The sequence below is a fragment of the Podarcis liolepis genome (assembly GCF_965112155.1).
Source record: "Podarcis liolepis genome assembly, chromosome: 12".
Taxonomy (NCBI): domain Eukaryota; kingdom Metazoa; phylum Chordata; class Lepidosauria; order Squamata; family Lacertidae; genus Podarcis; species Podarcis liolepis.
The window spans coordinates 46795568-46819213 of NC_139563.1; the positions used below are offsets into that span (position 1 = coordinate 46795568).

Here is a 23646-nt window from a genome sequence, read left to right on the forward strand (position 1 = left end):
CTGTGGACATTCTGCCCTGTCTGAAATATGCAATAATGCTAATTCAAAGATTTCCAAGCAGCTGTTCTTAATTTCGAACAATTCCATCATATTAATGGGCTGACTCATCATGATTTTGGTAGCAGCAATACTGTATTTTTCGCCCTATAGGATGCAATTTTCCCCTCCAAAAATGAAGGGGAAATCTGGGTGCGTCCTATGGGGCGAATGCAGGCTTTCGCTGAAGCTTGGAGAGCGAGAGGGGTCGGTGTGCACCGACCCCTCTCACTCTCCAGGCTTCAGGAAGACATCCACAGCCTAGGCAGCCCTGTGGGGGTTCCCACAGGGCTGTCTAGGCTGCGGATAGCAGGCTGCTTCCCGGAGCGCCGGGCGCGCTAAAAGCAGAGCGCCCGGTGCTTCGGGAACACATCCGCAGCCTAGGCAGCCCTGCGGGAGTTCCCTGCAGGGCTCCCCACGCTGCACATAGCAGCCTGTCGCCCGGCGCGAGGGGCGCCCTGAAGCAGAGCGCCCCTCGCGCTGGGCAGACATCCGCAGCGTGGGGAGCCCTGCAGGAGTTCCACGCAGGGCTCCCCATGCTGCGGATGTCTGTCCGGCGTGCAGGGCGCTCTGCTTCAGGGTGCCCAGCGCCCTGCGCACCGGACAGACATCCGCAGTGTGGGGAGCCCTGCAGGAGTTCCCTGCAGGGCTCCCCACGCTGCGGATAGCAGCCTGCCGCCCGGCGCGCTGGGCACCGGGCAGACATCAGCCAGTCCCACAAGCTCGGGGGACAGTAGGGAGGCGCAGCGCCGCCATCCCGCTGTTCCTCGACCTGGTTCAGTTTCCCCAACCTGGTTTGGGGGGGGGGAAATAAAGGGAATTTTTTTTTCTTTTATTTCCCCCCCCCCCAAAAAAAAAAACTAGGTGCGTCCTATGGGACGAAAATATGGTATATTGTTGCTTATTCACCCCTAAAAATGTGAAATAATTGGAGAGGTGAAACTTGTTTCCTGAAGCAACAGAGTATTCTATATGATTCATGCACATTATTCTACCCACCTGTAGGTTCATTTTTGTCCCTGAAGCTGTAGGTAAGGAATTGGGAACCTCCATGTCTCTCCATGTGTTGTCGGAATCCAATTCCCCTTAGTCCTAGCCAGCATGGCCAGTGGTCAGGGGTGATGAGAGTTTTAGTCCCAACAACATACGGAGGGCTACAGGTTCCCCATAACTTCTGTAGGGAAACTGCGGGCTCCCAAGCTATGGCACATCACTATCTGGCCCACAGCCTCTCCTCCATGATTCCTCTGTGCTGCCCCTGGACCGAGAACAAGGAAAGTGTTCCCCAATGGGAGTTGTCATCTCAAGGCATGTCAAGTGTAGCTCTTTATTTGTGTGGTATGGCTGAATTCTAAATATATAATTGAGCATGGAATATAAAGCATACTATATTAAGCCAATTCTGTATTTCGAAAATGCAACTTAAAGTAGTCAAATGTATAGTCCAGAGTCAGTTGTATAAACATAGGCCATGGATCCTCTGGGCACTCCAAGTAGGGACTACTTTCTTCAAACAGTTAACCCCATGCTGCGTTGTAAGCTGTTTTTGAAACTCTGTATTTTCAAAAGCAGTGTGATTACTGTTTGTGTTCAGTCTGTAACATGCATAGACTCCTAAAATGAAAGTTCAATAGCGTCTCAAAATACTAAGCATGTCCACTAATATTTCAGAACCACCTTTCCAACCTGGGGTTCTCAGATGTTTTAGTGCTACAACTCTTCATCATCCCTGATTATGACTGGCTGGGGATGATGATGAGGGTTGTAACAGAACAAACCTTTGGGGACCCAAGGTTGGAGAAGGCTGCATTAGAAGATGGAAAATAAAATATAACTGTTTTATCATATCTATTTTTCCCTCAAAGGCCGTGGATCTGTCTATTGACGAATCTAGTCTGACAGGGGAGACAACTCCTTCCTCAAAATGCACTTCTCCTCAGTCAGCTGCTACGAATGGAGACCTCACTTCAAGGAGCAATATTGCTTTCATGGGAACACTTGTTCGATGTGGAAAGGCAAAGGTATTCCTCATACAAGAATACTAAATGTATGCATTTGTAAAAGTTAGGTTGACTGTAAAGGCTACTGATTTGCTACAATTCAGGATATATTTTATTTATATATACATACATACATTTACACACACACACAGACACCCCTTAGTAGAGAGCATTAGACATTAAAAACTTCCCTAAAGAGGGCTGCCTTCAGTTGTCTTTTAAAAGTAAAATAGTTGTTTATTGCCTTGACATCTGCTGGGAGGGTGTTCCACAGGGCGGGCGCCACTAGCAAGAAGGCCCTCTGCCTGGTTCCCTGTGACATTACTTCTCACAATGAGGGAACCACCAGAAGGCCCTCGGCGCTGGATCTCAGTGTCCGGGCTGAACGATGGGGGTGGAGTGCTATCTGAAATGCTGTGGTAATATAACCTTGGAAAAATGTATTGGTATTAGGGAGGTACGAACATGCCTGTCTGTTCCAGCGTTCATTCACACTGGTATCTTTTGTTCCACTGCAATTTAATTTGCACAAGCATATTAAATATATGCTTATCTCTGGCATCAGGAGATATTTACAAATCAACTCCCTTCCCTATATGCTCCTTTTCAAATTTAGTTAATTTCCAGAGGCTACGATTGCGACATGTCTGCTAGTTTGATTTCAGAGTTTTATATAAACTTGTATAAACCCTGTTGATATTTTGCTCTTTGTGTCCTGGATTGTATAAATTATTCTTACCATTTAACCACATATAACTCCTTTTTATTTCATTATTCAGAAAATGGTTATGTGTGCGTCTTCTGAAACAAGACTGTAGCTAATTTTCATTTTAAAAGAACAATAATGAATCATACATTCTGTTGGGTTGTGAAATTAGCACAACAGGAAGTAGATTAAGACTGCAATCCCAACCCCACTTTAATATTTTTTTTCACTTTCAATTTTACAAACAATAACCAAAAACAACAAACAGAATACAAACAGAATATCCCCTTTGACTCCCCCTTTTTATTATTTTCCCTCTACATCTCCTTGATAACTCCAATTATTATAAATCCTTAATCCATAATTCAAATTTTTACTACAAGTTTTCTGCCAGTCCTACTAATGAATGTAGTTGTTTACAATAATTTTTCAAATGCATTATATACTTTCCCCCTTCTTTATTAAAGTTTGATTCTTCCTGGTTCCTGATTCTTCCTGTGAGTTCTGCCATTTCAGCATAGTTCATATCTTCTTACCATTTCTGGGCTAGCAAATTGTCTTCCTTGGGAGAAAGACAATTATACATTAAAGAATATGTAAATAACATCCATAATTTGTGTATCTTATCACATATAACGTTGCATGTGTTTTAAAAACTCCAAACTTTTTGTTGGAGAGAACCAAGGTGAAAATAATTCATAACAATAATCTTGTGTCGTGGTGGGAGTTGAAAGGGCAGCTGAAAGCAAATCCTATTGATAGTTCATTTTTCAATGGATTCCTCCAGCATCCCTGATTTGCACTGTAGGTTCACAACACCTGCACTCTGCTACCACTTATAATTAAAAAGTGAATGCATGATAACTTGAAGAAATATTTAATCATTATAAAGGTACCTTGTAGACAATGCTAAAAAGTCAGTGCAAATAAGAGTTTGGCCTCAGTTATACAAGGGTTGGGCAGAAGTGGTTTCTAGGCTAATTCCTGGCATGTCAGTGATTGCTTGGATTCATATGAAGAATGTGAACTCGGTCAAGAGTGCTGGGCTAAGTCAACCTTGATCTAATTCTGCAGATTATTTCTTGTGGTCTTAAGCAAAAGTGCATTCTCAGGCTCACTCAACAAATATTAGTCATGCTTCAGCTGTGAGATCTTGAGTATACACCTTGTACTTTTAAACATTTTAAAACTTTGGTGAACCGTTGTATTTCTAGTAAAAACTTGAAGTCAGTCCTCTTGCAAGTTAAATAATAATAGACTTGTTACAACTATGGGGGAGGGGAGTAAGCCAATCCTCTTTGAATTTCATTTTGAACTTGTTATGTTTCATTTCCTAGGGGATAGTTATTGGTACTGGAGAAAACTCTGAGTTTGGGGAGGTTTTCAAAATGATGCAAGCAGAAGAAGTAAGTAGTATAGTATTACAAATGAACAACTTAAATCCTGGTTCTTACAAAGTTAGATCATTTTACAGTGTTCACTGTAAGCTGAACAACATGAAGGTAGCATCAAAACCAGAATTGAAAAAAAAATAACCTTTCATCATTACACACAGATGCCTTAAGTATAGGAGTGTGATTAAGTCAATTGTAGAAATGCACCCAAAAATTCTACTGAATTTGAAGGGACTACTAATCTGAGTTTAGATTTCCTTTTAGATTTGCTAGAATAACACTTTTCTATGTTTTCTGTTCTCATTTGCAAGATATCTTGGTGCTCACTGCAATATTCTCTGCAAATAGAGTTAATAAAATTATCCCAAAAGTTTGGGCATTCACAATGGGCTGAAATGCCTGCATTTTGTGAACAAATGCAGCCTTTGAAATCTTCCCCCCTCCCAATGTAATTTAACTTTTGTGAAAAGCCAAATATTCAGGGCAGATGTGAAATGGCTTTTGTGTAGGAAGTCTTGTTGACGATGACAGAATTATTGAGTCTTTCTTCCTTTCACATCTGATTAGTATTTCAGAAAGTATGGAGGATAGAAGAGAAAGAATTGGTACCTGTGGGGTACCACTATAAGTGCATTGCCACTGGCTGAGCTATGCTGAGCTGAGTGCAGTGTATTTTTTTTATAGCAATTTTATTCTGACTTTTCATTTCAGCTTTAATTTTAAAGGCAGCTTTCAAATAAAGTAATAGAAAACTGTCCTGCAATGCAAAAACACAATACAAAGCTAACAAAAGTATAAAATCAGATAGTCCTAGACAAATCTGTTCAACTAAATAAATGTGTTTTAATGTTCTTCTTACCTAGGCTCCAAAGACACCTTTGCAGAGGAGCATGGATCTCTTAGGAAAACAACTGTCCTTGTATTCCTTTGGTATAATTGGTAAGAGAACAACTGTTTTTGTACAGCTCTCTCACCTTGCGCTATTCTAACTGATTAGGGAGATCTTTTAATGTTCAATTTGCTTTTATTCTAGGCATAATTATGCTGGTTGGCTGGTTGCAAGGAAAGCATATCCTTGATATGTTTACCATCGGTGTGAGGTGAGATTCTTAAGTATTCTCTCTAATAATACTGAAAAAGTGAATGTCTCAGACTGTCCTCGCAAAAGTTTACTTGCTTTATGCAAATTAGAGAATCTGCCGTTTGAATCTTACTTTCCTGTGGACGCTTCCCAAATTGGGCTCTTCATTAATAGATATTAACGTATCTTCCAAAATGCATGTTAATGTTTCAGAGAGAAAACTTTCAGATTCATCTGTTTACACGGCAAAGAACTGAGATAAGGAAGTGATAACAAAGCTAGGCAAATAGTTATATTCCAGTTAACCTTGTCCCTATTCACACAAGTGGATCTTGCTAATCAAAAATAACTCTCTCTCTCTCTCTCTCTCTCTCTCTAAAGAAAAAGGTCATTCCCATCTGCTTTAAAAGCAGCAGCTGCTCCACTTCTAGTAGAGCCATATGCACACTGTAGAAATTTGCTTGAATTCCACTGACCCTAGTGAGGCCTTCACAGCGATGTTGCATTTAACTTCTGTTAATTGGACTGTATATCTTAGGTTTTCTTTACTTGCCTTGAAAACACTTTTTCCTCACTGTATCCTTTTGGGACACCATCTCTCTTGGGAACTGGCTGGTTCTAGGCCATTAGTCCAGGGCATGGTTAAGGAGCCTTTCCCTTCCTTAGTTTATGAGGAACCTTGTTTTCTGCTTCCCTCCCTCTCCCTTTTCCCTCGTTTTTTCCAGTTTGTAAGCCTGTGGGTAGGGACATGGCTTGTTGTAATGGACTGCATGTAAGCTGCTCTGGAAGCCTTTTTGGACAACGAGTGGAGGGTACGAATGCTCTTAACAACACACATTTGCTATGAGCCTGACAGTGCTCTCTTGCCTTTCATTTCTCTTAAGAAATGCTCCATGCTGTAGTAGAATCTATCCTGCTATCGCTGACTTATTATATGACTGTTCTTAGCAAACATATATACCACTTTTCAGTAGACTTCAAAGCACCTTATACTGAATCAGAATGCTGGTCTATATAGCCCACCACTGACTATTCCAACTGGCAGCTGATCTCAGGATCTTGCCCAGCTCTTCTGCCTATGATCTTTTTAACTGGAGATGAACTTGGACCTCACACAATGTATGCTAAGGCCTTTCCCCATCTTTATACTGGGATGTGGGCAGCTTCATAGGATACCAACTCATGATATGTGATAATTCTACTTTGTTTTTATTTCTAGCTTGACATAGGTTTACTAATATCTAGGGCTGAAATATTCGGGACAATCTCTTTTAAAATATTCTTTTGCACACTGATTGCTGCCTTTTTACAGTTGGTTCTTTCCAGTAGCTGAGACACAAGTTTTTTGTTTTTTCTTTGAAACAAAGGCTGGTATTGCCTTTGAAAGCCATCACGAACTATTTTTTTCGCTCTATAAGACTCACTTTTTCCCTCCTAAAAAGTAAGGGGAAATGTGTGTGCATCTTATGGAGCGAATGCAGGCTGTGCAGCGATCCCTCTTGTTGCTCTGGCTTCTGAGATTCAGAATATTTTTTTTCTTGTTTTCCTCCTCCAAAAACTAGGTGGATCTTATGGTCTGGTGCGTCTTATAGAGCGAAAAATACGGTACATCGGCAACACCAATGTCATGTAGTCAGGCATGATGTCACAAGGTCAAATCAGAGTGAGGACAATGCTGCTTTCACTCACTCTGGATGGGCAAATGTTTTTGCTTTGTTTTGCAGGCCATTAAAAACAAAGAAACTTAGGATTGTAGACTTCTTCATGATATGAGCCAACTCCCTCATTTTCACTCAGCCCTATAAAGAACACATATTCTGGCCTGGTTTGAACACAATGTTAAACCATATTTTAATATAAATGATAGTGTTAATATGCACAAATTATTTGCTCTTCCTCTGTTCCTGCCTGTACTTCATTGGGGGAGAAAACAAGGCAGAGTATGGCTTTGTTGCGATGTGTGAATCTGGACCTATAGTTTGTTTCTCTCCATGTGTGAAAGTGGCTTCTGTGTTTTAACATGTGCATACAGTTGTGAAAGGAATCACTTAACATGTCCTCTTTAAATTATAGCTTGGCTGTAGCTGCAATCCCTGAAGGGCTGCCTATTGTTGTGACAGTAACGTTGGCTCTTGGTGTGATGAGAATGGTCAAGAAACGGGCCATTGTCAAGAAACTACCAATTGTTGAAACTCTAGGTAAGAATGGCAGTGTGCAGAATTACTCGAGAGTATCTGATGGTCATAATGACAGTATGAATGAATAATTAACATTAGGGTATGTAATCTAGAAATAATATATGCTGAAGCTGATCTTGCAGAGGGCATTTAAGAAAATCTCTGGGACAATCTAGATTTGTATCGAAGGTTGCAGTAAAAATGGGACTTGCAAAGAAAGAGGAAAGGGAGTCAGGAATGTTTGGCTGGAGAGAGGTGGGTGGCTTGGTGCTACTTTCCCTTAGCCCAGGGATAGGGAATCTGTGACCTTCTGGATGTGTTTGGACTCTTGACTCCCATCAGCCTCAGCCAGCAGAGCCAATAGTCAAGGAAGATGGGAACTCATCTGCCTCTGGAGGGCCACAAGTTCTCCATCCTTAACCTAGTCAAAGACTCTTCCTCTTTCTCGATATTTTGTGAAGAGGCTCTTTCCCCATGTTCTGTCATTCCTCCGGCCCCCTAACCCTCCCCAAATATGTCATAACTTCCATGTGATTACTGCATTCATGTTTTCCCCCAGGCTGCTGCAATGTTGTTTGTTCAGATAAGACTGGGACGCTGACAAAGAATGAAATGACTGTTACTCATATCTTTACGGCAGATGGATTACATGCTGAGGTAGGTAGCAAGCAGACCATAGAATTGTAGAGTGGGAAGTCCAACCCTCTGCAACGCAGGAATCTCAACACACGGTTCCCCATGCAGTCTGAAACCATACTGGACCCTGCTTAGCTTTGCACATGTGCTGGCAGTTTCACTGCTGTTGTTGGCGTATGGCATGTGCCAAAGGCGTGTAGCTCCCCAAGCGTGTAGGTTCGTGGCAGTGCAGTTCTGTGCTGGAAGAAATTCAGTCAGGCTCCAAGTCTTCAGTCTGTTCAGTACTTTACTGACATTGAGGCAGTTTCACTATATACAGGCTTCCACTAGATCCCTAGTAGAAGGCGCAAGCTTCAAATGCAAAGCAAGTACAACTCGCAGCATACATACAGCACAGAGATCAGCATCAATCTGGCAGAGCTTCCTTGCAGCAAAAACAAAGAGGCAATGTAGAGACCCCTCTTAATATACCCAAGAATGACCACACCCATGGCCAGTTGCCAGATCACAGGGACCTACTTGGCTGGTTGCCAGGTCACAGGGACCTACTTGGCTGGTTGCCAGGTCAGTGACTTTCAAACACTAATCATAAGACCTGTAGGTGCAAGATAAGGGAAGCAATTAAACTAAGGAACCTCAACTGCTGTACCACAGGGATAAAATTAAGCTGTATTTGTCTTTGTTGTATTTAATAAACATAAGCATGGATGGGCAGGTTTTATTTTTTAATTTTATGAGAAATGCATTGGTCCTGAGAACTCCATTTCTGGAGGACTGGTGTGAACCCAGCAGCTGCCTCACACTTATCTCTGAGCTGCATTTGTGCCTACTACTATCATTTAAGAGGAGAAATGCTAGAGGATAGAGAAGATGATTGTACCTTTAAATACAGAGGAGATTGTGGAAATGTTGACTTTAACTAAAGTGTCCACTCAGTTGCATAAAATAAACGTGCAAGAGAGTCTTGGGAGGAATATTAACTATACTACTTCTTGAAATGAATAACTCTGGCTTCTTTTCAATGTAATTTTTTTCCTCATGTAAGAAATGTCACATGCCAATGTATGAGCTCTAGTTTTACTGTGGTTCCCTGGCTCAGCAGTCGGCTATCTCCTCAGCATTGCCTTCTGATTACAGATACTGCAAACCCTATAAACCTATTCTAAGAAACAAATTTTTAAAATGCATAAGGGAATGCATAAGGATTAATGTTTCAAAGCTCATATCCTCTTTTCATAATATCTCTGCTTCAAAGGTCATAAAGAAAAATAATATTAGCAAACGTTTGCTTCCTTGTAAAATTCATATCGTCTAATTTTTGCCAGGTTACTGGAGTGGGTTATAACAGGTTTGGAGAAGTCACGGTTGAAGGTGATGTTGTTCATGGATTTAACAAACCATCTGTTAGCAGAATTGTTGAGGTAAGTTCTTGCACAGAAAGTGTACTCTTTTTTTGAAATTAGGGATACTTGTGTGTTACATTAACTTCCTTTTTCATTTCTTTAGGCTGGGTGTGTGTGCAATGATGCTGTAATTCGAAACAACACCTTAATGGGAAGACCAACAGAAGGGGCCTTAATTGCACTGGCTATGAAGGTAGGTGGTGTGTTGATGTATATTGTTTTGAAGTATTGAGGTTTTTAAGGGCAACAGAGCTAGTACAGTGGTACCTTGGAAGTCGAAATGCAGGAACTGAAGGAAGCTCCTGCAGCCAATCGGAAGCCGCAGAAGTTGCGTCGGACGTTTGGGTTCCAAAGGACGTTTGAAAACCGGAACAATCACTTCCGGTTTTCGATCGTTCGGGAACCAAAACATTCGACTCCCAAGGTGTTTGAAAACCAAGGTACGACTGTACTGATAATAGAAATGCCAGATTTTCTGTACTCCAAAGGAGTATGTGTGTTCTGCTGTGGCAAAGCCACCAGGGTCTTAGGTACCTTAGGCTAACAAATTTATTGTTGCAGTTCATTGGCCAGAGTCCACCATGCAGAGATAGTGATAGGTGTGTCACTGTACTATGCAGTAAAGAATCCAAGCAGCAGAACGTGATCTAATTGGTGTGGCCCACTCTAGGCATCGCTAGGCATAGCAATATTATTAATGCTAATAACTCCTAAAGAGAAAAAACTATGTTCTGTAAACCACCCTGAGACCTCAGTAAATAATAATAATAATAATAATAATAATAATAATAATAATACAGCAGTTCCAAATTTGCTAAAGAATTCTAACCATTTTATGTTGAATCTTGAAGATGCACCCATGGAGCTCCAAGAACATAAGGTGGTTTGATTAGTTAAAACCTTTATAAGTTATTGCAAATAAAGCAATTTTGAAGTCGCGTGGTTATTATTTAATAGTTAATTCAGAAGTGTTCAGCTTTTGAAATTGTTCCAAAGCTAACATGGGTTCTTGAATACTTAGTTAATAAGATACTTATGTGTTAACTGTTGTGTAACTTAGGCACTGGCTATTCTACTGGTACGGCTTTGTTGAATGTATGGGCAGTCTTGGAAAACATAGTGGGGAAGAATGGAAGAATTAGACTGGGAAGCTAATCTGGTATGTTGAATTGGATCTAAAGGTAGAGTGGGAGGTGGAGTTCAGAGTGTTCAATCAGCGAAGTGGAAGAAACAAACCATTAGACGGGGCAAAAAAACACCCATCATTCATTCACAGTGTGGATTTACTTCTGATCCATTTTTCAGTAGCATTTCAGTGGTGCTCTAATGAATTGTCAAGACTTGGTGTGTGTAAGGATCGCAGCCTTATTTGGGACTTAGTTTCATTAAGTTTAGTGACTCTTCAAAACATGCTCGCGTTGAACTGGGCTGTTTGGAGGCTATTCTCATCTTGCAAAATCTCATAGTTCCTGTTTAGAAGGCACATAATGTTTTAATCAGCGGTAGCTTGCCCAGCAAATCAGAGCTATAATGCTAGGTTTCTCGCAATGGTGGCACTCTGGCATAGCAGGTGGTGTGGGGAACTCAGGACTGTGTGGGCATATCCAGTGCTCCTGCTAGTGTGCCCACACAGCTCTAACCTCGTTACCATGTCCCTTTTTCTTCCTGGCTTCCATGAAGATAGTGCTACTGCTCTGCCCTGCTGGGCAAACTGCTTCCAGTTTTAATTCATAGTGCTGTTCAAATCCTGATTCTATGTCGTCATTATTGCTGGTTCCATTTGTATCCTGTTTATGCCCCAAGAAACAAAGACTGGAAATCTTACATGCAGTTATTGGGTGTGCCTGGAGTTCCTGGAGTTGCTGAACTTTAGGAAGAACTACATTGGATAACTTCACAGTGCTCTTTAGGCTTTGCTAGAATGTATATTGCTTACCACTATGTTACAAGAGAGTATTCAGAGTGCATTGGTTCTGTTCTAAGTGGATTGACTCTTGCGTGCCACTGGTAGAGCATCTAGGGGTATTTGTCAAAACAAGTGAAATAGTGATCATCACAATAAACTTATTCGAAAACTTGCTGAGAAAATAATATGAAGGGGAAATCTTAAAACTAGAGGAAATCGTAAACTCATTCAAAAGCAAGCTCAGCTGAAACAAATGGGAGTTTAATTCCACATAAATATGGAAAGAAAAATGTGTGGGTTATACATCACCATAAGGAGATCCAAGAATGAAATGGATTAGAACCACATGTAGATCTAGAAGGACTCTGTTTCATAAGTCAGCCTTTGCCAACCTGGTGCCCTTGAAATGTTTTGGACTACAACGCCTATCAGCTCCAGCCAGGCTGCTTTAATTCAATACCTTGCAGTGAAGCAGTATTTTCAGAGCAACCTGTACCTGCTGGCCATATCCAGCAGCAAACAAGCTGAGGGGCACATGTGAGACACTAAAACAAAATACAATTGATTGTTGCTGCTCTGGCTACAAATGCAGTGGAATGAATTGGCAGTGTCCTTTGTTCTCGTAGATGGGCTTAGATGGAATCCAGCAGGACTACATTAGAAAAGCAGAATATCCCTTCAGCTCTGAGCAGAAATGGATGGCTGTTAAGTGTGTACATAGAACGCAACAGGTATGTCCTTTTCTGAGATGTGTTTCAACAGGCTCCAATATCCCACTATATCATACCATTTTAAATATGCAGCAACAGTTCTGCTTATGCAAAGTTTACATTCTCATCTTAACCGAATGGGAATTGTAAGCTTACTTTAAAAAGAACTTAACTGAAACAAATGGCACTGTGATGTCATGTCTGGCAACAACGTGTGCTTGGCCCAGCAGAGCTCTGCTTAAAGACAGAGTTATTTTCAGAAGGTCTTTGTTTCAAAAATTCTGCTGGCCCGCCTTTTCTTTAGAAGCAAGAAAGTGTTGTTTGTTAGTTTGTTTGTATGCTTGCTTGCTTGCAAAAAATGATATGCTTCTTGATTGTAGGTGGGGTTGGGGGGGAACCTTCTAAGTGCTTTGCAAAACCTCTAGGTGGTTTATTGAAAATGAGAAGAAATAGAGAGGGACATATTTCTTACAACTCTTAAACTATATCAGCCCATATTCTCAGGGTGTTCGAACCCAGTTCTTTTAAGTTAGATGCCGGAATAGCATTTTTGCAGACATGGTAAAGGTATGCACCATTATATAGTCACAGAACAGTCATGGAAATAAAATATTGCCTTGTGTTTCAGTAAGTGGAATACAGTATGTGGTATGTAGGCTTGCGTTCAGTAGACTAATGAGTTTTAAGTTGTTTATAAATTATTATCAGCACACTGAAAGAGCTTTGAAGTTATATAATGACAGCGTTGCGACAGGGGACAGAGCAGCAGGTGCTAACATGTTTTATCTTTTAGGACAAACCAGAGATTTGCTTCATGAAAGGTGCTTATGAGGAAGTGGTTCGATACTGTACGACATACAATAGCAAAGGGCATAGTTTACCTCTCAGCCAACAACAAAGAGATCTTTATCAGCAGGAGAAAGCATCCATGGGCTCTGCCGGACTCAGAGGTAATAGCATATTTCACTATTGTCTCCACTACAGAGGAAAGCATTTTGAAATCTTAATTGCTTGCTGTTCTCAACGTGAGAAACTCTAGAACAAAGCTGTGAATAATCCTTATGCGTCATTTGCTTCCATTTTTATGCATTGTGTTGCTTTCAGATTGCATGGACAGTAGTATTTAAACTTCCATATTTAAAATGAGAATGTGTAACTTCTTAGCTTTGCAAATTACGGTTCCTAAAATATCAGAAGGAATGCCTATACTATTCGTTGGACTTCTGATGTAGCTTTATACATCCCCCTTCAAGGAAACTTGTCTTAAAACCTAAAAGCTAATGAGTTGTATCAAAATCTTGGAGCAGACCCATTGTAATGAATGATTGGACACAACTAAATTAATGATTACAGCGGATCTGCAGTGGGCATGATTTCGTTGGATCATAGAATTGTAGAGTTGGAAGGGATCCTGAGGGTCATCTAGTCCAACCCCTGGAATGCAGGAATCTCAACTAAAGCATCCGTAACAGTTAGAAGCAGAATAAGGCTCCAGACCTGTACACAGTTACCTGAGAGCAAATCTCATTGAAATAACTGGGGTTTACTTCTGAGTAGACATGCTAAGATTTGTCTTCATTTATCCCAACCCAAAAGTTAGGTATGACTTAAGTCCCGTAAGCAAAGGGAACTAAGTGCTGTTAACTTGATATTAATCCAGCCTACTAGATATGGAGGGCAAAAGACAAGTCACATACAGTGGTGCCCCGCAAGACGAATGCCTCGCAAGACGGAAAACTCGCTAGACAAAAGAGTTTTCCGTTTTGGAGGTGCTTCGCAAAACGAATTTCCTATGGGCTTGCTTTGCAAGACGAAAATGTATTGCGAGTTCCTGCTGGTTTTTTCCCCTTCCCCCTCCTTTTTCTAAGCCGCTAAGCCGCTTATCAGCTGATCCGATCAGCAGATAAGCCGCTAAAAGCCGCTAATAGCGCTAATCCGCTAATATGTCAGTGGGCTTGCTTCGCAAGACGAAAAAACCGCTAGACGAAGAGAATCACCGAACGGATTCTTTTCGTCTTGCAAGGCACCACTGTACTGTGAGACGAAGAGAGAAACCATGTCTGTTTTTGCTGGTTATGCAATCTCCCAATTGACTGCATTCTATGCAAGTGAAATCTGTTTTGGGAAGTCACGTACAAAAGCATCCATGAAGGTTACAGTGTTGCTAGGGGGGGGGGGAAATGCTCTTATTCTAGAAACTGGAGAGGTCTAGCTGTATCATTCTGATCTTCTAAGTAGGTGTCATATCTCAAGGTATAAACTACTTTCTCCCCCCCTGTTTCTTTGAAAGTTCTGGCCTTAGCTGCTGGCCCTGAGCTTGGACAGTTGTCATTTCTGGGTCTGGTTGGAATGATTGATCCTCCAAGAACGGGCGTAAAAGAAGCCGTCACTGCACTTATCACTTCTGGAGTCATGATAAAAATGATTACTGGAGATTCACAGGAGACTGCAATTGCCATCGGTATGAATGTGTGTTTCCCCCCCTTTATTTCCGTCAGTTGAGTTACTCATTGCCTTGTCGATGAATGTATAACAATGTGGCTTCTTTAGACTCTGAAATCAGGGCTAGGATCCAAAGGGCCATGTGACCAGCTCACTAGCCCAAGATAAGTTATTCAGGCTTGCTTTAACAAACAGCACACACAGAGAGTGCATGGCAAGCTACGTTTGTAACTGAGAGCAGTTTCAAAAACTATCTGATATACCTTAGGAATCAGCTATTCAAACTTTAGCCAAAAATTCCATTGTGCTAGTGCAAACCTTTTTCATGCTGCTAGCCAGATTTTGGGATCCTGATCAATATGGTATTCTTGAAAAGTTTTTACTCACAAGTTTAAAAAACAACCAAGTAGTGGGTTGGGGTTTTTTTATTGCTTCCACACCCTTCTGGATTGTAGCTATTGAAATGATTATTTGAACTATTTTTATATTTGCCAGTTGCACATGTGATCAGTTTATGTTACTATTATGATATGTCATTTGTGAATATTTTTCTAAAAGAAAGCTTCACTTTCTGCTCACAGAGGAAGGCACCCTGTGATGGGAGGCAGGGCTCAAATAAGTTTTAGAGCTGCCTGTTTTGTGTCTTAGAGGCTATTTAGGAAAGATGAGACAGTTGGTTGATGTGATCACTCCCACGCGTCCGCTCTGGTGTTGTGGATTCCAACAGGTGCCCTGGTATTCTGGAGAATCATAGGCTATAGTCTTCTCCAGTTTCATGTGACACACCTTCTCTGAGGCGGGCCAAATGCGTTATCACACATAATTGGACAAACCATTTGGCAGCATGGGCAGTGATGAAATTGCACTTTGTAACCTGCACTGCAGGGACGCGGGTGGCGCTATGGGTTAAACCACAGAGCCTAGGAGTTGCCGATCAGAAGGTCGGTGGTTCGAATCCCTGTGACTGGATGAGCTCCTGTTGCTCGATCCCTGCTCCTGCCAACCTAGCAGTTCGAAAGCATGTCAAAGTGCAAGTAGAAAAATAGGTACCGCTCCGGCGGGAAGGTAAACGGCGTTTCCATGCGCTGCTCTGGTTCTCCTGAAGCAGCTTAGTCATGCTGGCCACATGACCCGGAAGCTGTACGCTGGCTCCCTCGGCCAATAAAGTGAGATGAGTGCCGCAACCCCAGAGTCGGCCATGACTGGACCTATTGGTCAGGGGTCCCTTTACCTTTACCTTTATCCAACACTGCATCCTCTCTAGCTGCTAGCTAGCAATCTTCGCAAACTTGCTGTGACCAGCTAGCTGCACATTTTTAGGAGAAAGTCACTCTTCTTTGGAGAGACCTTGATTCCGCAATTGTTGCAGTTACTTTGTTGCGTTTCCAGAGCATATGGTCATTCATATGTAGTATAACTAACTGTATTTGCTTCAGGGCTGCAGAAAAGCATTTAGGATTGTAAAACTCCCTGAACATTTTCTGTCACGTACCACTTGTCTCTGTGTGGGTGTGTGACACATGCAATAGTCCAGTCTGCATTGTTGTAGCTTTGCTATCAGGAATAAATAATAAAATAATCAGTGAGAACATAGAAATTTAAATTGTATATATTCATTTGGTCCTTCTCCACTAGATTCTTTAACTGTAACATCTGGTAACTTTGTTTTGTTTTGTTTCCTAGCTAATCGCTTAGGATTGTATTCCAAAAACTCTCAGTCAGTCTCAGGTGAAGAAATAGACACACTGGATATACAACAACTTTCACAAATAGCACCCAAGGTTAGTTTTAAATGGACCCAAAGTGGTCTGGGTAGATGGAACTCTTGAGTTAGTGTGCTAGTGTGTTTTAGTTACTGAATTACTCTAAGAAGCATGTAAGGGTACTTTGAGCAGGCATTAGTAATGTCTTATATATCAAAGTTGTGTATTTTTGTGAACAGATTATCTAATTTGGAATATCACAATCTTCCTCTGGTGGCCATAGGGGAAAATCTGAGGTTTTTCCTGATATCCTTTGAAATCTTTGTCAGAAAGTGTAAGAGTGTGCCTTTCTTTTTGGCTAAGGCACAGGCGGATTAAGCAGCTTGAACAAATTGGTGTGTTCTAATTTAAGTTTGAGTCTTAGTACTGCAACGCGAGTTCTTGTTCAAGTAGCAGGAAAACTGACACTTGGCAAGTGTGTGGCAGTGTGAATAGCATCCTGTGCTGGCTTTACAATTTTGGGTCTTTTGGTAAGGACCCACCACCCAGAAGAGGTGAGGTGTGCAAACAAAGCATGTTTTTGTCTCACCTTAAGGCAAAGAAGGCCACATGCAGCTGAGGCTGCCTCCTTGTTGCCACCACCACTGTCCTCCCTACAGGGAACCAAAAGGGGTTGCATCCAGTTGTCCTTGCTGTTACCGCTGCTAGAAGACTTGTTTGCCCTCCATAAACTGGTGAGGGGCGCAGCAGGCCTTGCTGCCATCTCCACCATTCAGCCACTGCCCAGTGCCCAAGTACTTCCCTCCTGGCTAGGTGTATGGGCGACAAAGAGAGAGCGAATATAAAGCTGATGGGCAAGGAAGGGAGAAGAGAAGAAGTAGTAGAATAAGAGACAGTGAGAGAGGGGAAAAACCTCTAGGGCAGCCTTTCTCAACCTGTGGGTCCCCAGATGTTGTTGCACTACAACTCCCATCACCCCTAGCAAGGCCAGAGCTCAGGGATGATGGGAGTTGTAGTCCAACAACATCTGGGGACCCACAGGTTGAAAACCGCTGCAGTCTAGGCTGAGCTCTTATGGAGCTGCAACCTGAACTGTTCTCAGCACTAGGAAGGAAAAGTCTGAGGAATGGGATGGAGCCTCCCATAGCAGAGAAGGAGCCTAAAGACTCTGTGAGAGGGAGGAGCTATCCCGAGAGGAAAGAACTGCTCTTGGTGGGGCACTGAGAACAGACGTTCACAGCAAGCAAACGTCTGTGGGTTTTTTCATGGAATCTGAGTGTGGTGACAAATGGCCAGTCTTGCCACTGGAGCTCCAGCCCAGACAGCTCCAATGGCTAGCAGGGAAGGAAATGGGGAATTGACAAGCAGTGGTGGAGCTTCATGCTCTGGCACTGGGGGGTGGAGAGCAGGCGGGTGCAGGGCTGGCGCGCCACCCGCAGGGGCATGACGTGCGTCCTGGGGGTGTGACACGCCTCCTGCGGGGGCGTGGCACCCAGCACGGGTGGGGGTGCAGCCACGATGGCACCCCTCCGGGATTGCACTGCCGGGGGCGGTGTGCTCCCCCCGTACTCCTCTTCCTCCGCCAGTGTTGACAAGCTAAATCCTGATGGTGGGGTTAGGAGGGAAAGAGGAAAAGTATTGGGAGTAGAAAAATCCCCCTTCCCTGTGTCCATTTTCTGCTTAGCTGCCTTGTTGCTGTCATGGCTATGCAGTGTTGAGTGGAGGAGAATAGGCTGGCTTATAGTTAAGAAGCACAATCTTGCACTTGTAAAGACTTAATTTCCCCTTCTATTTCTTAGGTAGCAGTGTTCTACAGAGCCAGTCCCAGGCATAAGCTGAAGATTGTCAAGGTATGTGTGTGTTTCTAAAACTGACAGACATGTAGTTTAAATGGTACAGAGATGTTGAACTGTAGTGATCTAGTATCCAGATGGGATCATTTGGGGCTCATCAAGAGGAATCTCTCACAAATATATTTAGTGGAAAAGACGCAAGGGGGGCAAGCTAAAATTCGGAACGATTCTTTGCAGTTGACTCCTACAGGACCTTGGTTTAAGTCCGTATGAAGTACTTACACTGTTGATTTGCTGTTTTTAAAGGTAAATAGAGAAGTAGAACTAGGAAGAAGGTTGTTTTGACTGCACAAGAAGAAAATGGCATAGAACCAGTGATTGCTTGTGTTTGAGTGATTTTAGGGATGTCTGCAATTGGTTTGGTAAAGCCTTTATAGACTTAACTCATGAGAGGGAGCTCACCTACCAGTCTTCACTTTCAACTGAAGATTGCACACAAAAAGTTTTAAGACTGTGTTCGTTGTAAAATCTCAGATTTTATATCTTGTGATGATAGATTGGATTAATTTTGTTTTCTCAGTCACTACAAAATAATGGTGCAGTAGTTGCTATGACAGGAGATGGGGTGAATGATGCTGTAGCACTGAAAGCTGCTGATATTGGCGTAGCAATGGGGCAGACGGGCACAGATGTCTGTAAAGAAGCAGCTGATATGATCTTGGTGGACGATGATTTTCAGACAATAATGTAAGTTTGTTTTACGTTCCCTTTCTGCGTACTATGTAGCAATTGCGTTATCTGGATGGGTGTCATTTTGTCTAGCATATACAAGTGCCATCTCGTTGAACTTTTTTTTAAAAAAAGCCACTTAGGTGAAATTTAAAAGACAAGTGGTTTTATTCTAGTGGATTTTCTATAAAATTTTAAATGGGAAAATTTTCTCAGGCAAATGAGGATAAATGATCACTCTAAATTTAGCATGTTTATTTTACTTGTGTTTAGTGAACAAAGCTAAAAACTTTGAAACTGCCTGATACTGTTTTGCAGTGGGAAGCCATTTATTGTTACTGTTAGATTGCAAGAAATAAGAGTTGCGTTTTCAGGATGCTATCCAAATAATGTGCCCTTGCAGAATGTGTTTTTTTTCCTCCTAAGCACTTTTTTCTTTTTATATTTCAGGTCTGCAATTGAAGAGGGTAAAGGAATTTATAATAACATTAAAAATTTTGTTAGATTTCAACTCAGCACGTAAGTTTTGCAGCACAATATCAGAAGCTTCCTGTTATGAATTCTGCTTGATTGAGATTAATTGCACAGAAGTTTGCATGACCAAAACTGACATAAATTCAGCTCGGTGATTTGTAAATGGCACACTGTTTGCTATATTGCCATAATGGATTGCTGACCATAATTCTAACAGCACTAATAAATTCAGCATCCATTCTGGCACAGTTAGTTCGAAATTGGGGTATAATTGCTTGAAAATAGGACTCTAAGCAAGTAACTGCATAGTAGAAGCTTAACCTTAGCAACAGTTCCCTTTACTTGAAATTATCAGAGCCATGTGGTTGTCCTTTGTTGCTAAATGAGAACAGATCTAAAAATAGTTCCTGCAACTTGTAAGTCCAAGAGTTCATGATGGTTTGGCCTCCCTGATAAGGTACGCATTTTCCAACCACTGCAACAGATGGTCTATACAAGAAGGGGTTTTGATTTATCAGTCGTTCGGCATTTTAAAATGTAAGGCACTCCTAAATTATTTTTTTATTTCTATAACAAAAGTACACTTTGTGTCTGGCACACAGTATACAGCCTCTAGTGAGGAGGCTTAATGAAATGAGACAATTTTCCTTTTGGCTTGTATTGCTGTCTTGGGCTAAATATTTTCTAACGTCTGCTTGATGTTTAGCATCCCAAAAACTTGCATGATCTATTTAAAACAATTGGATTGTTACTGTGTATGAAGTTTTACTTGCTACTCATATGTATTGTGGGTCTTACTGATGCTTGAAATGTTTAATAACAAATTTCCAAATAATTTTAAAAAACCACTCCCTCCCCCCCAAAAATTGTGATGCTGACAGCTGTGTAAAATAACTTTTTTCAACAGGAGTATAGCTGCATTGACATTAATCTCATTGGCCACATTAATGAACTTTCCTAATCCTCTCAATGCCATGCAGATCTTGTGGATCAACATTATCATGGATGGGCCTCCAGCTCAAAGGTAACACTTTTCCTTTGAGAGTTTTTGAGAAGTTGCTGAATGGTGTAACTCTCTAGAATTGTGAATGGTATACCGTATTTTTCGCTCTATAGGACGCACTTTTCCCCCTTCAAAATGAAGGGGAAATGTGTGTGCGTCCTATGGAGCGAAGGTGCCATAGCCCCGCGACCCTCTCCGGGCTGGAGAGGTGACGCGCGGCTATGGCAGGAACCTCTACAGCCCCGTGTCACCTCTCCAGCCGGGAGAGCGCACGCGGGGCTAAAGAAGCACCCCGCAACCCTCTCCTGGCTGGAGAGGTGACGCGCAGCTATGGCAGGAGCCTCTCTGCTGCGCCTTTCCGCTGCTCCCTGACCTGCTCTTTGGGGCTGGTGGTGGGCTTCCCCCCGCCAGCCCCAAAGAGCAGGTCGAAAGGAGCCTGGAGAGCGAGAGGGGTCAGTGCACACCGACCCCTCTCGCTCTCCAGGCTTCCAAGGTAGACGCCTGAACGCACCTTAAACCGCACCTTGTTTTAGAGCGGGAAAACAAGAGGGGGAAAGTTCTCCCCCTCTCTGTGCAGCGCCTCCTGCCGCTTCACTGAAGGGGCGCTGGGCAGAGAGGGGGAGAATTTTTTTTTCTTGTTCTGCCCCCTCTAAAACAAAGTGTGTCCCATTGTCCTGTGTGTCCTATGGTGCGAAAAATACGGTAACTCCTAGAAATGTTAGTAGAATCTTGCACAGAGCTTTTCCTCTGTGTGGACTTGTGTATCAAATTATATTGTAAAAAAATTTTCTTTCTGGAAAAAAAAGTATATTAAATTGGAATAATTTGTTTAAGTAATTATTTTCCGTGCAAAAACTCTGGGCAATTTCCCAAATGGGGGTTTATGTCTGATGGAATGTTTGTTGGTGCCTTGTTAAGGATTTAAAATTAATGTGTTACTTTTCGGTTTTGTTGTTAGAATGGTGCCCAGAGGTTGTTGCATTTGTGTTTGCATTCAAAAGCTTTTTATATTACAAGTAGTCAGCAGTAGACTCGTAGGGTAACTACTCAGGAAAATTTACATTTTTAAGCAATATTGGTATGAGAAAGATCATAATGTTAAGTTTTGCAGTTGAATAAGGCACTTAGCAGGTTTGATCCATGCAGTTAGTTGAATTTAGGTTGTATACTGTGAACTAAGTGTGAATTACTTGGTCTGGATCCATCCAAACATGATCGAGTACTAATCATAGTTAATTATATCATAATAATTAAGCAGTAATGTTTGGGTTGCCCTGGCACATATGAACCTTTATTGAAGAGTATGCCTGAGTCACTGTCTACATTAATTTGATTTTATGATGCCTCAATCAATCTAAACTTTCAAAAAGTTATTTGTGTTCTTATTTCTAGCCTTGGAGTTGAGCCTGTGGATAAAGATGTTATTCGAAAGCCTCCAAGAAATGTCAAGGATAGCATTTTGACCAGAAATCTGATTGTTAAAATACTAGTTTCATCTATAATTATTGTATGTGGAACATTATTTGTCTTCTGGCGAGAGGTATGACAAAGATGCTTTTTTAAAAAATGTGTATTTATTATCTGCTTGCAGTGCTTCATATATGCCAGTAGTTGCAAATATAAAAGTACATAGACCGTGCAAAGGAACCATGCAAGTAAGTCCATGAACCCAGTGTTACTGAGGTGCATGGCCACCTGCTTTTCAAATGGAGAAGCATTTCAAAACCAGTGTTAGAAAACGGCATAGCGTTAAAGAAAAACTGTAAAATGCCAATGTTTATATACTTCCACTGATCTTAAACTTAGGTTTGGCAATTAAATAGTGCGGAGGTTTTAAAGGTCGTGTGCAATAGAGATCAATCAGTCTGGTTGTGTTTTTTAAAAAATATATGCAGATATGGTATGAGGAAGATAGGAAATAATTATAGTTCTAGGCAGCAGTCGTACACACAGCTGAGGAATAATTTAAAATTCTACATGCCAGTATCAAATTCTTAGGCGCCTAGATCAGACAATAGCGATACTTCCACACTTGGCTAGAGGACTGATGCTTCGTAGTATTATGTTGGGTGGAATTTAAAATGTTTTATTGTAAAGTGGCAGAGAACTGCATATATTAATTCTCTCTCTCTCTCTGTCTCTCTCTCTGCAGCTGCGAGACAATGGCATAACTCCTCGAGATACAACAATGACGTTTACGTGCTTTGTATTTTTTGATATGTTCAATGCTTTGAGTTCCAGATCTCAGGTATGTGACTGCCTGTGTTTAAAGATATGGTATTTTGAAAAAGTGAAAGCAACCTCTGCACATTATCAAAATTTCACAGATGCAAGTAGCTCAAAGCCATAACTTAATTCAAGCTACCAAAATGCAAATACTGTAGATGAGTATATAATCACCCTATCATTTGAGTTAAGATGGATAATCTCAAATAACTAGAATACACAAGAATAAAATCATAGGTGTTATGTTTCTATTTGCAGACTAAATCTGTGTTTGAGATTGGACTCTGCAGCAACAAAATGTTCTGTTACGCAGTGCTTGGATCGATCATGGGGCAGCTACTAGTAATCTACTTCCCTCCTCTTCAGAAAGTTTTTCAAACTGAGAGTCTAAGCATACTAGGTGAGAGTTTTTTTCTTGTTCAGCTGAGTTTGGCTTTCAAACCAACAAATCTAGACAAGTACATTATTTCCTTGATTTGTTTTGTAAGGCATTAACAAATAGGGCTTAGACTTAAAACATTAATATAGTTAAACGAGTTGGGGGAACACTTTGGAGTGGATACAAGGTGGCAGAAATTCCGTTTTTAAGAGCGACTTCAGCATTGTCCTCCTCGACAGCTATAGTGGTACCTCTGGATGCAAAAGGGATCCGTTCTGGAGCCCCATTCGTATCCTGAAGCAAATGCAACCCACATGTGCATGTGTGCGGGTCGTGATTCGCCGCTTACACGCATGCACGTGACGTCATTTTGAGCGTCTGTGCATGCGCGAGCGGCAAAACCCAGAAGTGACGCGCTCCGTTACTTCTGGGTCACTGCAGAGCATAACCTGAAAAAGCTCAACCTGAAGCACATTTAACCCGAGGTATGACTGTATCTTTCACATAATGGCAACACTGAAACATTGCTCTTGCTTTCGAGCCTGTATATGACCAAGGTGAGGGTGAAAACAGAAATGAGGGCTTATGGCATGTAGCTTTGATTCAGTTTAAAGGGATGAACCCCCACTTTTCTGTCTAGCTCGGAGCTGGTGTGGTGCTCATCTTAACTTTGCACTAAGATTTAAAGGGCTCAGTGCAATGACAGGGAAGATCCCTGACAGCTGCCAAACTAGAGAAGAAGGCTGCAACTGGCCAGTTTGGCCCCAACACTCCCCTCCTGAGAGAAGGCTAGTACAAGCCTGGTCTTTTGGTGGTCACCATCCATCACCAAACAACCCTTTGCTCTT

General features: G+C 41.8%; 1 protein-coding gene across 7 annotated transcripts in view; it reads left to right on the top strand.

The window, feature by feature from the left end:
• Positions 1–23646, top strand: part of ATP2C1 (ATPase secretory pathway Ca2+ transporting 1) — a 68857-nt gene that overhangs the window by 43624 nt on the left and 1587 nt on the right. For 6 of the 7 annotated variants that reach the window (XM_083467907.1, XM_083467908.1, XM_083467910.1 and 3 more), the window contains 19 exons: positions 1902–2057; positions 4080–4148; positions 5000–5075; positions 5170–5236; positions 7291–7415; positions 7954–8051; positions 9356–9451; positions 9537–9626; positions 11966–12070; positions 12843–12999; positions 14340–14510; positions 16175–16272; positions 17994–18044; positions 18568–18734; positions 19167–19235; positions 20098–20214; positions 21586–21733; positions 22346–22441; positions 22678–22819. In XM_083467907.1, the coding sequence (XP_083324033.1) occupies positions 1902–2057; positions 4080–4148; positions 5000–5075; positions 5170–5236; positions 7291–7415; positions 7954–8051; positions 9356–9451; positions 9537–9626; positions 11966–12070; positions 12843–12999; positions 14340–14510; positions 16175–16272; positions 17994–18044; positions 18568–18734; positions 19167–19235; positions 20098–20214; positions 21586–21733; positions 22346–22441; positions 22678–22819 (2098 nt within the window). The remainder of the gene's footprint in view (positions 1–1901; positions 2058–4079; positions 4149–4999; positions 5076–5169; positions 5237–7290; positions 7416–7953; positions 8052–9355; positions 9452–9536; positions 9627–11965; positions 12071–12842; positions 13000–14339; positions 14511–16174; positions 16273–17993; positions 18045–18567; positions 18735–19166; positions 19236–20097; positions 20215–21585; positions 21734–22345; positions 22442–22677; positions 22820–23646) is intronic. The other variant, XR_014517655.1, reaches the window with a different exon arrangement.